Below are 17,667 nucleotides of genomic sequence, written 5' to 3'. Positions count from 1 at the left end.
TAGCATTAAAACTCCCCAGAAGTCAGAGGAGCGGTTTCACATGGCCCAAAGTCCCCAACCTCTAAAGGTTGGTTCTTCTGGCTGGGCCAGTTCTCACCCTAGATCTAGAGCAGTGGTCCCCAACCCCCAGGCCGCGGGTCAGTACCGGTCCATGGGCCATTTGGTACTGGTCCGCAGAGAAAGAATAAATAATTTACATTATTTCCATTTTATTTATATTTAAGTCTGAACGACGTTTTATTTTTTTAAAATGACCAGATTCCCTCTGTTACATCCACCTAAGACTCACTCTTGCCGCTTGTCTCGGTCACATGATACATTTATCTGTCCCACCCTAAAGGCTGGTCCGTGAAAATATTTTCTGACATTAAACCGGTCCGTGGCCCAAAAAAGGTTGGGGACCACTGATCTAGAGAGTGTGGTCAGCCACGCCCTAATTTTGTTAACGTCAGGTGTCACCTGTGGTTAGAGGGACCCACAAGAAATAACGAAGACATTCTTACTGCTTGGTAAAGTCCAGGAGTTTAGAAGTTAGTGAGGAAGACAGGCCAGGCCTCTCCTCAGGTGAGGCCATTCATCATTGTCCACACAGAAACAGTGAATCCACCACATTCTCATTCAGGTAGAAGACAGGATATTTTTGAGAATGCACTAAATCCCCTTAATTTCAGGTTTCTCAAATTCAATCAAACTCTTGGTGAGCACATAACACATATCTACCCACTATCTTGTCAAATTCGTTTTCAAGATACTGACTTGTTTGAACAAAGTAGCAGTGAATTGGTTCTTGTGGGTTCCTCCGAAATGGCCAAAACTGTGAGGGATCCTGCGCTTAGCTTCCATCTGAACGCCTTTATTTCCCTCTCTTCAACCTAAACTGCTTTCCTCCAATATTTCTTTCTTGAAACCACATTAGAAATGTGACTTTTCTTCACCCTTGTCCTATTCCTTCCTGACACATTCAATGTATTTTTGTTTACTAAATACAAAAAATTAATAACTGAAAGAATGATTAAATGAATGTGAATTAATTAATTAAAACCGCAAGTAAAGATGCTTTATAAAAGGGGCCCTTTATTGGCTTTAGGATTCAAAGAGGACTCTAGTTATTTGCTGCAATTCTTTATTTCTCCCTGTATCTATTCCCTCTGCCTGTAACTTTGTAGCAACCTCCATGAGAGGCAGAATAGACTCACTGACCCTTGACTTTGAGCTGGGTCATTTGACCTGCTTTATCCAATGGGATGTTAGTGGAAGAGAAGCCAGGGCTTAAACTGTGTTTGTGTGGCCAAACTTGGCCTCCTCTGCTTCTGTCAAGGCTAAGAGAAGAGCACGCCCCAGTAATCCCCTCTCTAGGATCAAGGGGCATAAAGAAACAGGTACCCAGTTTATAGCTTGGAGTCAAGCTTCCTTCCCCCAAAGTGCATGCCTGAATTAATCCTGTAATAGTCATGTATTTCTCTCTGAGTGCAAGCTCAGCCTACAGATATATGAGTGACAATGAGTTCGGGCTGTTTTGACATGCAGCCCTATTATTTCAATTGCTGACTAATAGAAGGATAATTCTAGAAAACAATTGGAAGACGTACCTAGGCCCTCAGGAGTCCATTGTTTCTAAACTGGTTTATGATTTTACCACTTTTTCAAGTTCCATCTCTTTCCTTCAATTTTTTCCTTCAAAGAAACATTGTCCATACTTCTCTCATCTCCAAAATATATTTGAGAGGGTTGGAGTTTTTCAAAGTAACTGTGCTTACACCAGTGAATGATTTCTGTAGTGGATAGTTAAATCATTCAGAGGTACAATGTGTATACAGACATCAAATTCCACCTAGAAGAAGTCAATCACCCAACATATACTCCAACAGCAGTGCTCCAAATGTTTGATGCATTGTGCAAATGTTATGTGTTTGAAAAAGCCATCAGATCTTAGCTAGGAATACCCACAAGCAAAGGTGCTTCCAATTTTACAAGGCATTAACTCTTCTAAGCCTTTTATTTTTTTTAGCAAGTGAGAAAAAGACAGAGACAGGCAGGAAGGGAGAGAGAAGAGATGCATCAACTCATAATTGTGGCACTTTGATTGTTCATTGATTGCTTTCTCTTACATGCCTTGACCAGGAGGCTCCAGCCAAACCAGTGACCCTTTGCTCAAGCCAATGACCTTGGGCTTCAAGCCAGTGACCTTTGTGCTCAAGTTGGCGACCTTGGGGTTTTGAACCTAAGTCCTCAGCGTCCCAGGTCAATGCTCTATCCATTGTGCCATCACCTTGTCAGGCCGAGCCTTTTAAAAGTAATTTTTTTAATTTGCTAAATTGAACTTTTATTTAAAAGTGTATTAAATTGAATAAAAAGCAATTTCTTCACTAATGTAAGGCTCTAGCAAGAAAAAAATACATAAAAATTAAATAAAATAAGGGAGTCAGAAAATTACTAAGGTTTATACAAATTAACCAGAGCGTTTTCAAACAAACCAAATTCACAAGAATGATAGCTATCGCCTTTATTTTATTTTTCTGGACTTGATTGTTGACCATACCTCCTCAGGAAACCTGATGGATTCATTTGATCAACAAAAGCAGCAGGCCTTCATTTTCAGCCCTAACTCCTTTGCCACCTGCTGTGAATTGTTTCCCTACTTGGAAGGCTTCCCCACTTGCTCTCTCTTCTCCCCACAGGGGCTTCTATGCAGAAAATGGCACCTGTGAACGCTGTAGCTCCCTTTGCATAACGTGTGAAGGAAATGCCACCAACTGCCAGTCTTGTAAAGGAAGCCTCGTCCTGGACCAGGGAGTGTGCCAGGAAACCTGCCCGGAGAGGCACGTGGCTGTGGAGGGAGTGTGCAGGCGCTGCCCAGAAATGTGTCAGGAGTGCATCCATGAGAAAACATGCAAAGGTACCTGGGAGCTTCCCAGGGGAGAGCGTGGCTCTTCCAAGCCACCCCCCTGGGGGCCAACTCTCTGAGGGTGGGGTATCCAAGCAGAGCTGAGGGAACCAGTCTCCCCACCCTTACTGAAACTTATCTACCTCAGTGCATGTCACTGAGAAAAGTTAGGGCGAGATAAAGCCTTTCCATGTGGACTCTGCAAATTAAGACAGACGAGCAACTTTTGCATGATTTCTTCCACACATGTATACTGAGCATTTAGGGTGGAATGCCCCACACTGTCCCAGGTTAACAATACTGTACAATTGACTATTGTTAACTCTAAGAAGAGCGCTCTGGCTAGGAATTTTTTCTCTGGAACTATCTCCCAAGAAAGGCTAATTTCCTCTCCAGACTAAGGCAGACTCATTTGGTTGGTGCTATCCCATTAAAAGAATTCTCTTGGTGTAACCTAAAGTGTTTTCCAGAATTCCACACCCCCCACCAAAATAATGGAATGAACACAAACACACAATATATTCCTCATACTGACTATCCATGCATATTTCATTGGGCTACCCTACAAATAAAAAATTAACTAACTCAAGAGTTTGCAAACTGCTTCCTATATTAAATAGAGCCAGAGGTGTTCAATACAGCTTGAAAAATCTGTTAATGCTTTCGAGTTTTTGGAACAATCCCTCCAGCATCTCAGCTGCCCTCGTCTGCCACGGCACTACAATTTTTTGCACCTCCAAGGGGTAGATCCCTTCAGGATGTAAACCCAGCACCATCTAAACAGGCTTCCATATGTGGTCTCCAGTTTAAAGGCAGGGCTTTGAAGGGGGGGGGGCATGGATGATCTGCCCTGGCTGTGGAGCTGGGACAGGTGTGCACGCAGGTCAAATGAGCCAAAGTGGTGGGGGACGGGCTAGCCACCGTGCAGGGAATGGACTCCTTTCTCCTGTCTCCCTGGGGATAACTGCTGTTTCTCCTCTCCCCAGAGTGCATGCCTGAATACTTCCTATACGAGGATATGTGCCATCAGTCCTGTCCCCCCCACTTCTACGAGGACATGCGCCAGTGTCTCCGCTGTCATGAAGACTGTCTGGAGTGCAGCGGCCCCTCGGCAGACGACTGCGACCTCTGTGCTCAGTCATCCTCCGTTCTCTATGATGGGCAGTGTTTGGACGAGTGTCCAGCAGGCACTTTCTATGAAAAGGAGACTAAGGACTGCAAAGGTAAAGAATTCGGGGAACATGCCCGAGCGCCAAATCCCAGCAAGCCTAATGGGTTATGGGTTTTCGCCACGCCGAAGTAGGATCTGGGGTTTGCGCAGTTCCAGCCCCAGAACTGTTGTCCCACCCCTTTCTCTCATATTTTAAAGTTGCTCTGATTTATTTTTTCTTTAAATGAATCATTCATTAGCTTTGATCATATAACTTCTATCAGTAATGAATTGTGTTGACCCTCCTCACATACATGAAGATTTATAAGTGATGAGCCCTCAGAACTTACCCAAAATGGAAGATTTTTCTGAAAACCTTAAGCCATTAAAACTTTATAGCAGCATAAAGAGAGCGGTGCCACCGAGGACGTTCTCGGTGCCTTGTCTCCCTTCATTGGCTGCATCGCTAGAGCTCCCCCTTCCGGTCACATCACCCTAATCCGTCTCCCACTCTGCACTTGAATCCCTACGCATTCAAGAAAGAATCGGCTGTTATTTATGCCTTCTTCTTTGAATTGGGCATGAATTCTTTGCCTTTTTTTTTTTTTTTTTTTTTTTTTTTTTTTTTTTTTTTTTTTTACAGAGACAGAGAGTCAGAGAGAGGGATAGATAGGGACAGACAGACAGGAACGGAGAGAGATAAGAGCATCAATCATTAGTTTTTCTATGCAACACCTTAGTTGTTAATTGATTGCTTTCTCATATGTGCCTTGACTGCAGGCCTTCAGCAGACCGAGTAACCCCCTTGCTCAAGCCAGCAACCTTGGGTCCAAGCTGGTGAGCTTTTGCTCAAACCAGATGAGCCAAAGCTCAAGCTGGAGACCTCAGGGTCTGGAACCTGGGTCCTCCACATCCCAGTCTGACACTCTATCCACTGTGCCATTGCCTGGTCAGGCAATTCCTTGCCTCTTATTAGTTTTTAGGGAACCAAATTTTTAATAAATTGCCCTTTACTAGAGGAAATCTCATGCAAGTGAGAGAGGCATTCTGGGAAAAAGAACCCCCCCCCCAGTTTTATTAAGATGTAATTGACATATAACACTGTGTCAGTTTAAGGTGCACAATGAGATAATTTGATATACATAAGCATTGAGAAATAATGACCACAATAAGGTCAGTTAGCACATCTGTCAACACATACAGTTTTTTGGGTGTTTGGTTTTTTGGGTTTTTTGTTTGTTTGTTTATTTGTTTGTTTTGGTAAGAATATTTAAGACTTCTTAGCAACTTCTAGTGTATAACTATATTCCAGTGAATTAACTATAATCACAGGATTGACTCTAGCTAGGCAGACAGTGGAATTAACCCCCCACCCCGTGTTGTTTCTAAACAAACATGACATAGCTATCCAGAGGCAGGCCCCGCGAACACAGTGAGAGCTTGAGGGTGGGCTCGCGTGGCAGGAGAAACCTGGGGCCACTCATGGTGGAGAATGTGTACCCCAGGGACTGTTTTTCATAGAACGTAAAGATGTATCTTATTCCCGAAGGCTTTCTTCTCTAGCCTCATGATCCGATATACCCTTTTGTGAGCTTATGTACACTCTTCAGTGTTGATGTCTCACCTGACTATCTATGAGAGAGCATGGACTTGAAGATGGGTGGCCAGGCCAGTGTCACAGGGCAGGAGGGAGGGAGCACGTGAGGCAGGCTGCGGAGCCGGGGCGTCAGCTCCTGCGAGAGTGTAGATACTCAGCGAAAGACCTGCAGTGCCATCTTGTCTGTACCAGGGCAGGCACTGGGGGCAGCTTCTGGCCTTTCTCTGGTGTTCATAATAAAAGTAACTTGCCATCTAGAGAACTTTACAGGTCTCAGAGTCTTTACTATAATTAACCTAATTTAATTTTCTCATCAAGAAAGGCCTCTTGGCCCTGGCCGGGTGGCTCAGCGGTAGAGTTTCAGCCCAGTGTGTGCAAGTCCTGAGTTGGAGTCCCAGCTAGAGCACATTGGAGAAGCGCCCATCTGCTTCTCCACCCTTCCCCCTCTCCTTCCTCTCTGTCTCTCTCTTCCCCTCCCGCAGTCAATGCTCCATTGGAGCAAAGTTGGCCCAGATGCAGAAGACGGCTCCGTGGCCTCCGCCTCAGGCGCTAGAGTGGCTCTGGTCGCAACAGAGCGACGCCCCAGATGGGCAGAGCATCGCCCCCTGGTGGGCATGCTGGGTGGATCCCGGTCGGGCGCATGCGGGAGTCTGTCTGACTGCCTCCCCGCTTCTAACTTCGGAAAAATTTTAAAAAAATAAAAAAGAAAGGCCTCTGGTTCTCATCCCTGTTTGCCCATTGGTATCGACCAGGGAGCTTTTAAAAAAATACAGATACCTGGGCTCACTTGGACCAGATCTACTGTTGGAAACTGACCTAGGTCTCTCCCAGCAATGCTACTGTACCTGCCACCAGTCCAAAGGGAGGTGGGTACTAGAAGAAACAGGGTGACAACCTGACCTTCCAGAGAGAAGAAACAAAGAACCTGACCTGAAGATTAAGATTCAGGTCGGTATAGAGAAGCATCTGGAACCAAGCAATCTTCAAGCAGGATCTCCTCTAAGAAACACAAGGACTTGGAATCCACTCTGATCACCCCAAACTTTTTCCTACAAGATAGCATAAGCATCTCTAAGATTTCCATACCTTTTCCAAGGCTCTGGGACAGAAATAGCAAGAGCTCTTGTTAAGGTCCTTGGGTCAACTCCTGACCCTGCCCTCTTCCAGCCAAGTGATTTACCACCTCCAGCCTCAATTTTCTGATAACAGATAAAATGAGATGATGATAATCACAATAATAATACTATGTGTCTATTCAAACAGTGAGTGCTTATTGGGGACCTACTATGTGCCATGTGCTCGTCCAGGCCTGGAGAAGAACAGGGAACAATACAGACAGAGCCCTGCCCTATTGGAGCTTACATTCTATCAGGGAAGGCTGACTCTAAAGAAGATAAGTCAAATGAAAAAGCAATCAATGAACAACTGAAGTGCCGCAATGAAGAATTGATGCTTCTCATTTCTCTCCCTTCCTGTCTGTCCCTCTCTTTCTCTCTCTCCCCCTCTCACAAAAAAAAAGAAAAAAGAAGTAAAAGAAAAATATAAGTCAAAAGAAAAAATAAGGCAGGGAAGAGGAACAAGAAATTGGACAGAATGAAGCTGAAATTAGAGAGAAAGTGGCCTGGAAGGTACCATTGATAAAGGAAGGAAGCCAACCATGCGTATATCTGGAAGATGAGAATTCTAGGCAAAGGAAATGGCTACTGCTAAAACCCCAAGGTGTCAGTAAATTGTTCTTATTTCGTTTAACAAATATTTACCAGCCCTGACCAGTGTCTCAGCAGATAGAGCATCAGCCCTGCATATGGATGTCCTGGGTTCGATTCCCAGTCAGAGCACACAGGAGAAGCAACCATCTGCTTCTCCCCCTTTCACTTTCCCCGTTCTTTCTCTCTTCCCCTTCGACATCCAGAGACTCGATTAATTTGAGGTAGCCCAGGCACTGAGGATGACTCAGTTGGTAAGCATCAGCCTCAGGTGTTAAAAATAGCTCAGAACTAGAGCATGACCCCAGATGGGGTTGCTGGTTGGATCCCAGTAGGGATGCATATGGGAGTCTGCCTCACTATCTCCCCTTCTCTTACCAAAACACACACACACACACACACACACACACACACACACACACACACAAGTATTTACCAAGTACCTGATACATATGCCAGGCCCTCTCCTAGGCAATATGCAATCATAAATGAATATAAAAGAGGTCTCTTTTGTAAACAGGTAATTATAAGATATATCAGTGCTAGGGGTAAGCTCAAGGTATTCTGGAAGGGCACTGGAGGACCACAGAATGGCAACTGTGGTGGGGAAAAGGCCAGGAACCAGTGTGTGACCATGCTGCTGCAGAATTACTCATTACTATTTTGTTGCAGTTTGATTAATTATAGTGAGTTTTACTAATATTTTCAAGGTTGCTGGTGCAGGAAGGGGCTCTCTAATTGTTACAGAAAATATGAAACAGCCATTTTTTTTCTCATTTTGTCACAAGAATACTCCACCGAGAGCCTAAGAGCTATGCCCAACCCCATGCCTTTGGCACAGAGCTCTAGAACTATCTGGGAGAAACAAGGAAGGCATGTGAATCCACTTTCCAGGGGAACGGATTCTCGGGGCGGGGGTGCTGACCCACTCTCACTCTCTGTCTGCTGTGCCCATCCCACCCACAGATTGCCCCAGGGCCTGCCACACCTGCTCTCCACCTGGGACCTGCACCACCTGTCAGGAAGGCCTGAGGCTGAACAACCATGGGGCCTGCGTGCCTCACAAGGAATGTGCCCCCTCCGAGTACTGGGATGAGGAGGCTCTAGGATGCAAGCCTTGTCACACAAAGTGCTTCCGCTGCACCGGGCCCTCTGAGGACCAATGTCACACCTGCCCAAGGAACAGCCTCCTCCTCAGTGAGTCACTGTCCCCTCCTCCATCTGGGAAACTACTTCTTATACTGTCTGGTGCCCTGTAGATATTGATGTCTTCCTTTTTAATTTTTTTACTTTTTGCCTGAAAAATTTCAAGCCTACAGAAAAGATGGAAGAGTGAGAATAGCACAAGGACAAACACACATATACCCTTTACCCACCTCATCTTTTACCATTTGCTTTATCATTTATTTGTTCTCATTCCCTCTTTCTCAATGTATATGTGTATAATACACAATACATGTTTTCTAACCATTGGAGGATATGTTACATACATCGTGGCCCCTTTCCCACAAACATGCTATTATATATTTATTTGCTAAGAATGGGAATACTTTCTTATATAACCACAGTACCATTGTCAACTCTAGTGAAGTTAACATTGATACAATACTTTAATACACCACCTGTATTACAATTGTGTCAATTCTCCTTTAGAAGAGGGTCTAGTCTACAGTCATAGCATTTAGACACCATGTCTCTTTAGCCTCCTTTACTCTGACACGTTTCCCCAGACTTTCTTTTTCTTTTATAATATTGACATTTTAGATCAGGGGTCTCAAACTCGCGGCCCGCGGGCCGCATGCGGCCTGCCCACCAATTTTGTGCGGCCCGCAGACTGGCCCGCAGACTAATCCACGAAGTTTGATTAGTCTGCGGGCCGCACAAAATTGGTGAGTGGGCTGCGTGCGGCCCTCGGGCCGCGAGTTTGAGACCCCTGTTTTAGATGAATATGGTCCTAACCCTCCATTGGGGTTTGTGTGAAGTCTCCCCATGATTAGATGGAGATTATACATTCTCAGCAGGAATAGTGCACAGGGGATGCTGTGTCCTTTTGGAGACACACGATGTTCACCTGCCTCTCTTCGATCATGTTAATTCTGGTCATCTGTTCAGGGTGCTTTCCAATTTCTCCACTTTGTAGTTACTGTTTTCTCTTGTGATTAAAGAGCAGTCTTTGAAGAGACACTTTAAAAGCCTATAGATATTTGGCTCTTCATGAAAATTTCCCCTTGATTTAGCATCTGTTGATTAATAAATCTTCTGAACAAAGTATGTCACAGCCTGGGGATGGCTACCTCCAGAAGGTCACCTGTAAAGGTTTTTCCTAATGTGAGGCAATGTCCTCAGATTTCCAGGAATACCGTGACTAGGCTTCACACAGGTATGGCAGAAATAGAATGAAACAAAACTCAACTAAACTGGAAGGAGCAGTGGAAGGGTGGAGGAAAGAGCAGAAAGAGACAAATGCACTGAAGACCTGGAAAGCATTAGAACTCATCTTCTAACCCAGGAGAGCAGATCTGAGGAGCAAGACGCTTAGAGTAGAAATATGTGAGACTTTTTCCTCTGGTTGAGATGTCATCAAAGGGTATCATTCCTCTGCTAAGACACAGGGATAGCTATCCTCATACCGTCTTGATCACTACCCGGTGTAAAACACTCAAAGACGTCAGTCTTCTCTATCCGTCCATCTTAGCTCTGATTATACAAATCTCAGTGACCTTTCTTCCTGGAAGTTACTGTTTCATGAGAATATTCCAGATCTTTGTATCATCCCAAGCAACAGGACCTTCTTTTCTAATTATCTCCAACTTAGAGTGCTACCAGTGATCACCTCAGGTACCTTCTCACAGAGAGGAAGACATTTTTCTCATTACAAGGTGGTCTTCTCTTAAACTAGGGATATGAATCTGACTAGAACTGAGACTTCGCCACTAAGGTATAATACAGTCCACATTGTGTAGTCCTGTACACAGTACCCCAAAGGCTGGCTGGAGGATGTGCCCAGACCTGATCTTCTCATGGTCCCCTGCCTTGTTCCTCTCTACTTGAGGGTCAGGCTAGATATAAACTACATAATTCCTCTGGAGGCTGTGGTAGACTGAACAATACTAAACCCCTTAAAAACAAGGCTAGCCCCCTAAAAATGTCTACATGCTAATCCCCCGGCCCTAGGAATATGGTACCTAAATGGCAAAAAGGATTCTGAAGATGTGATTGAATTAGTAGTCTGGATTTGGAAGGATTATCTTGGATTTTCACAAGGTCCTTAGAAGAGGGAGGCAGGATGATCAAAGTTTGTAGTTCAAGGCTATATGATGTTGGAGCAGAGAAACAGAGAAAGAGAAGATGCTAAGTTGTGACTGTGATGATGGAGGAGGAAGCCATAAGCCAAGAAGTGTAGGAGACCTCTAGAAGCTGGAAGAGACAAAGAAACAGGTCCTTTCCCAGAGCCTCTACAAGGAACGTAACTCTCTGGGCCCATTTAGACATCTGACCTCCAAAACTGTAAGATAATACAATTGTACTCTTTTAAGGCACTAAACTTGTGGTAATATGTTACAACAGCAATAAGGAATTAATATAGAGGTGTCTCATCCTTAAGGGATTAAGGCTTCTACCTAGTTAGTCAGATACAGCAGCTGGGCAGTGAACATTGTCCATCTTTAACAATATAGCCACCAAACAAACATTGACTGGGGACCTGGCCCTGTGCTGGGTGCTGGAAAAGAACGACATGGCCCTGCCCTTGGGTAGCTCAGAGAGTCTTCCAGTACAGAGGTTGAGTCCATAGCAGCTCTACTATGATTTAGGTTTTCCACGAGCACCTGTGCTTAATGCTGATGGCAGTTATGGAGAAAAACTGGCTTATGGTCTGCTCTAGATTTGACCAGTGGCTAACACTGAAAATGCAGGAGAACCTGCATTTTCTTCCATTCAATGAGCTTAAGCTGAAACTTGGGAAGAAGTTGCCTCTAAGAACTGCATGCTAAACTGCAAAGCCAGCAAGTCTCAATCTTTTTATTTCTAATTAACCACCCTCAATTTGTTAAAGAAGAAGAAAAGACAATAATCAGCAGCTCCAGGAGGTTGGATTAGGAAGGACTGGGGTAGTAGTGTAAGGCTGAACAACTCAATTCCAACTCATCTCTCTGTACAGAACAGAGGATTTAAGGTTTTAATTTAATTCTTAAATACAGGGGCAAAAAGAGTCCCATTGTCCATAGAACTTTCTGTCATGATAAGAATACTTTATATCTATGCTCATGCAACTGAGGAAATGAAGTTTTAGTTTTATTTCATTTTAAATTAATTTACATTTCAAGAGCTTAGTGTGTGGCCAGTACAGCAGAAGAAGGTAAAATCTGATATGTATTGGAGGGCACACACATTCAAGGCTAGAAGTAGAAAGTTGAAATTGTGGGAAGGCGTCATCACGCTTTCTGCTTTCTTCAGTGGAGCTCTGACTTGGCTCCTGCTTTAAATGTTCTCTCTCTCCTAGGAGGCCCTACATCCTCTAGATCGCTTTAGCAGACTGGGTTCTGTCTTGTCCAACACAGCCTGTCCACCCTGACATCTGTTTTCTCTCGATTCCTAATTGCCTTATGGTTGATCCTATTTCCTGGATATTCATCTTCGTTCCCAAGGATATCCATCGGCCCACAAGGACATTGTCACATTCCTCCTGCATTCCCCTCACTCCATGGGACACAGCGGGGAGCATATAAAGAGGGTTTGGGAGACATGCGTCCTACTTGATAACCAAGACAGATTCTTTTCGCCCTTGGTAGACACGACCTGCGTGCAGGACTGCCCTGAGGGCCACTACACTGATGAGGACAGCCACCAGTGTGCCCCCTGCCACAGCTCTTGTCGGACATGTGAAGGGAGGCACAGTATGCAATGCCTCTCCTGCCAGCCGGGCTGGTTCCAGCTGGGAAAGGAGTGCCTGCTCCAGTGCAGGGAAGGGTAAGTTGCTCAACACGCTTTTCCCTCCTTTCATCTCATAACCACTCCGGATCTCACTGTTAGCAAAACCATTTTGCAGATGAGGGATCAAAGTCTCAGAATACTAATATAACCAGATTGAAGTCTCACTGCCAGTAAGGGACAAAGATATGAGCCCAACCCAGGCCTAACAGTGTCTAAAGGAGTTTTGCCAGTTCATGGTAATAGAAAAGGAAATGGGAGAGACTCCAAAGACTCAGATTGTCGAATCAGACTCACATGCCAAAGTTCACAAATAATTCAAAAGCAACAGGCAATCAAAAGGAAGAGGTGAAGTATTCTTTCCTTAGAGGAATCCAAGACCATGAATGTAGGTTCTTTCTCTTCTGCATTTGGATTTTTTTCTGATCATATCTAGTATGGGAGGTCTAAGTAACATATTTGTAGCATTGCTTTCACAAGAGGATCAATTTCAGTTAAATATCTTCATTTAATTCTCCATTAATTCTCTAATTCGCCATGTCCTCTTAATCCTATAAATTAAAGCTTAATTACCATAAGGAATTTAAACACATGCATGTATCCTTCTAAAATCATTTTACAGGTAATAACTATCATTTTTCTGCTGGGAAAAACTATTAATGTATTTATCAGAAGGTCTGCAACAAGCATATTTGGAAGAGGAATTACCTGGGTCATCCCCTTTTTACCCCCAAGCATCCTTGGTGAAAAGAGAGATTGATTACAGGCCTCCTGCTAACTCTTCCTTCCCAATGAGGAACCTAGAGCATTGAGTTTCCAAACCCAAATTGAAAAGCCATAACCTTGCCTGACCAGGCGGTGGCGCAGTGAATAGAGCATTGGACTGGGATGTGGAAGGACCCAGGTTCGAGACCCTGAGGTCGCCAGCTTGAGCGCGGGCTCATCTGGCTTGAGCAAAAAGCTCACCAGCTTGGACCCAGGGTCGCTGGCTCCAGCAAGGGGTTACTCAGTCTGCTGAAGGCCCATGGTCAAGGCACATATGAGAAAGCAATCAATGAACAACTAAGAAGTCGTAACGTGCAACGAAAAACTAATGATTGATGCTTCTCATCTGTCTCCATTCCTGTCTGTCTGTCCCTGTCTATCCCTCTGACTCTCTCTCTGTCTCTGTAAAAAAAATAATAATAAAATAAATAAAAAAAAAAGAAAAGCCATAACCTTAACCTTCCCCCAAATGATTTTGTTCAAATTAGCACATCCATTCAGTTCTATAGCAATCACTGCTTGTATGACTTATTTTAGTACCATATACTGCCTTGTGTTTTGATTTACCTCATTTATTTGCTCATTCATTCAACACATGTTTAATGAAGAACACCTTATATGTATAAGACGAGAAAAACAAAGGCTTCAAACTTCAAGAGTGTCATATGTAATTCATATATATAACTTTTTATATATTCTTCTTATATAAGTCTTCCCAAGAAAATTACAAGTTCCTGGAAGAAAAACACCTCTTATTTTTTATAGATGTTATTATAACACTCAGCACAGAGACATACATATTAGTAGTTCTCAAAACACACCAGCCATATATTGATCGATCAATAAAGAAAGGACCTTGCCAGAGAGGAGTGGGCTGCTTGCCTTAGCCCTTCCCTTCATCCCTGTGAGTGCCTGAAAAATCTGGATCCCATATAAAGAATCTCCATCTTCCTCAAATCAAGTCATTAAGTATTCTTATGCACAAAAAAAGGGGTATAATTTGTGGTATAAGTAGATTTCAGACTATGGAACTAAGTAGACAATTGTTCCGTGGTGTGTAAAGTGGCCCATTGGGAAGAGAAACATGGGTTGCCATAAATCTCTTTAATGATGAATAAAGAGGTTATTAATAAGGTATAAGAGATATATAACTGAAATTGTTCATCTTGTAAAATCAATGCTCCCCATACATTGCATAAACTTCATAGGGAAAGGCAGTTATGTGCTTCTCTGCACCTTGTCCTGACATACAATCATTTTAGTGTTTGACCTCAGAGCATGATCTTAAAAGCCCCAGTTCATGTTTGTACATATGCATGATATCCTCCCCAAGGCTCTAGGCTCAGAGATTTCACAGCAAAAGGGTCATCAAAGGAAGCAGTGACGTTATACTTTTAATCTGATCCAGTAAACTCTCCATTGTCTTTCTTCCTTTGATAACTTTTAAAATCTATTTGGTATTGGTAAGCTTTTTTCCCCATGGTTCCTCTTGATTCTTTTCATCTTCAGAACATTAGTAAAAAATGTCTGTAGGCTGCTTTAGTGTTTACATAGTGTTTCCACTCACTATGTATCTTTACATTATGATTTGATTCTACGACTATCCTATGAGGTTGATGTTATTACCTCCATTTCACAGATAAGGAAAGCAAGGCTCAGAGAGGTTAAATGACTTACCCAAAGTCACACAGCTACTAAAACATGAGAGAATCACAGCTAAAAATCAGAACCTTTGATTTCAATCCTGTGCATCCCCTCCGTTCTGCGTGGATTTTTTATTATTATTATTAATTTTTAGAGAGGAGAGAGAGAGAAGGGGGAGGGAGGAGCAGGAAGCATCAACTCCCATATGTGCCTTGACCAGGCAAGCCCAGGGTTTTGAACCGGCAACCTCAGCGTTTCCAGGTCGACTCTTTATCCACTGTGCCACCACAGGTCAGGCTCTGTGTGGATTTTTACTTTTCCCTGTCACTTCCTCTTTGGAATCTTACATGATCTTCATCAACCACTCAGTTCCTGGTTGGTGCTTTCTTCCGTTCTCCTCAGAATTTCACCGAGTGACTCACTGTAACTGTTCTCCAGTCACTGTTCTTCACCTAACTGCAGAGGTGGAACAAGGCTTGATTTGCCGCAAGCTGGACCACTGAGGTACAGGTGTACCCAGATCAGTGACAGACAGGTAGCTAAGGACAGGCAGGCTCAGCACTGTCCAGCCATGGCATTAGTTTTCAACAAGTCAGTAGAACTTAAATAAACTTAAAAAATAAAAATAATAAACCTAATCAGGTCAATAATGTTGTGCCAGAGAACCAAGGGCTGAACCTTTCGGTTTCTAGGGTAACTTCAGTGTGCACCTACCTGTCCAGATGCCCACACTGCTCAGGTGACTTCTAGAGGTCCGTCTTTGACAATGACTCCTTTTCTCTCTTCTATCTTATGTGAATTTTTTAAAATTTACCTTTAAATAATGGCCCTGCTTTGTTATAGTTTTATTTAACAAATAAATTCAAATCACAGTGCCCACTTTACTAGTTGTTTGATCTTAAGCAAATTGTCTAAATTTTCTGCACCTCACTTTTTACATATGTAAAAGAGAAATAATAATATGTAAATCATAAGGTTTGCTATGAGAATCAATCATAAAATTCATAATTATTACTAACATATGTTAATTACTTGTAATGTGTCAGTCACTGTCCTAACAAGTTTCTGAAAAACAACATGTTTAATTTTAGGTACTTACGTTGGCCCCATATTACAGACCTGAGACACAGAGATGCTATGTGTTTTGCCCAAGGTCACAGAGTTCAGAAGTGGTACGGATGGGCTTTGATCCCATGTAATCTCATTCCAAAGGGCAAGCTCCTAACTGCCACACTCTAGTGTTTCATTTTTAGGCTCAATAAGGTAAAATATAGTAGAAACTTAATGAACAGTGATTATTGTTATAGTCAGCATCCAAAAATAGAGATTACATCTATTACTATGAAAACATCAAATCACTCCTGTCCCCTCCTCCTTCAAGGATTTTTTTTAAATTGAGAAATTAGAAGAACCACTCAGAGGTACAATGAAAATATCTTCCATTCTCCAATCTTATTCAACACAATTTAAAGCTTGAACTTTCAAGTGCAGAAGCACATGGGTATGTAGAAGGCAAAGGTAGTGAATATATTATTATGGCGCTATTACGAGTGTTAAGAACTAGGTCCTTTCATAAGTGTTAACTAACTTAATCCTGACAGATAGCAGAAGAGAGACTGTATTGCCCAAGTTACAGATAAAAAAACTGAGAGTCATTAGATGTATTAATACAGTTAGTAATGAATCCAATGAGTAAAGGTCATGAGGAAAGAGTCTAAATTCACCCAGCTTATAAATGAACACTGTGTGACTAACCATGATTTTCCACCACACCCAACTTCAGAGCAAATCTTAGAATGCAGTCTTTGCTTCCCTCCTCGGTTGCAGATACTATGCAGCAAACTCCACCGGCCGGTGTCAGAGGTGCAACAAGAGCTGCAAGGCCTGCCGGGGCCCGCGGCCCACTGACTGCCTGTCTTGCGATACATTTTTCTTCCTGCTCCCCTCCAAGGGAGAGTGTCGCCGCACCTGCCCAGAGAATTACTACACAGACCAGCACACACAGACCTGTGAGAGATGCCATCCGACTTGCCGTACATGCGAAGGTAAGGGTGTGTCTACCATTTTGAGTGTGTGAATGGAAAAACACAAAGTTCTCTCTCCTTCCTGCTTAGCCCCTCTCCTTTTTTCCACGACCTCTGGTGGTTCCTCTTGCTTGCCAACCTCATAACCAACCCTCTCCAGCATCAGCACCCTCTGGTTTCTCTCCCCTTCGGCATGTGCCCTCCGACCTGGGCTGCACCCGCACCACACTGCCACCTCCTCCGAGTCTCTCATCCTTTGGACCCAGATACAGGTATTGTCTCTTCCCAGAAGTGTGTTACACCCACTCTGTCTTCCTGCTCTACCTGCTGAGCTTAGAGTTTGCCTAGAAAATTTTATTTTCATTACTTCAACAACTAGTCTAAGATATCTGCCTCAAACTCTCCCAAGCATCATTCCTAGTTTCCAGATACCTACTAATCTGTCCCAGAGATCCTTAAAACCAACATGTCTCAGAACAAACACAATCTGGGTTTCCCCTGATATTCCTGTTTTTGTCGGTGGACCCGCTGTCTAACCAATTGCCCGAGTTTGAGCTCTTCCCATAGTGCCAGAAAGATCTTTCTAATATTTATGTCATAGCTTGACATAAATGTAATCGGGATGAGAAAAGAAATACCCCCTGTGAATGAAAAAGGAGCCACATCCTAAACCTGACAAGTTCAGGGGACGCCTGCAGGGCAGACCTTACAAACAGAGACCGAAAAGTAACCACGCAGGATGGTCTGAGCGTCAGAATTCCAAACTAAAAGGGAGTCATAATAGGTAATCATGTCCTAGGCCTGCAGCTTCCTTGACAAAGGTCAGTCTTTATCTTAAGAGAGTCTGTCTGCTGTCTTTTTGCATCTGAGACAACATAGCTTGGAAATGTCAGAGTAACCTTCTTTTCCAGAGCCCTCAAGGCAAACAGCCTGCAGCAGGGCATGAGACCAGGAACCCTCACTGCTGT

General features: G+C 43.5%; 1 protein-coding gene across 2 annotated transcripts in view; it reads left to right on the top strand.

Annotated features, from left to right (window-relative positions):
* PCSK5 (proprotein convertase subtilisin/kexin type 5) overlaps positions 1 to 17,667 on the top strand; it is a 449,146-nt gene that overhangs the window by 415,059 nt on the left and 16,420 nt on the right. For both annotated transcript variants that reach the window (XM_066367966.1, XM_066367965.1), the window contains 5 exons: positions 2,679 to 2,896; positions 3,871 to 4,107; positions 8,304 to 8,534; positions 12,128 to 12,305; positions 16,503 to 16,720. In XM_066367966.1, the coding sequence (XP_066224063.1) occupies positions 2,679 to 2,896; positions 3,871 to 4,107; positions 8,304 to 8,534; positions 12,128 to 12,305; positions 16,503 to 16,720 (1,082 nt within the window). The remainder of the gene's footprint in view (positions 1 to 2,678; positions 2,897 to 3,870; positions 4,108 to 8,303; positions 8,535 to 12,127; positions 12,306 to 16,502; positions 16,721 to 17,667) is intronic.

Source organism: Saccopteryx leptura, chromosome 2 (genome assembly GCF_036850995.1).
Source record: "Saccopteryx leptura isolate mSacLep1 chromosome 2, mSacLep1_pri_phased_curated, whole genome shotgun sequence".
In the NCBI taxonomy this organism is placed as follows: domain Eukaryota; kingdom Metazoa; phylum Chordata; class Mammalia; order Chiroptera; family Emballonuridae; genus Saccopteryx; species Saccopteryx leptura.
This window is presented reverse-complemented; position numbering and strand designations above follow the sequence as displayed.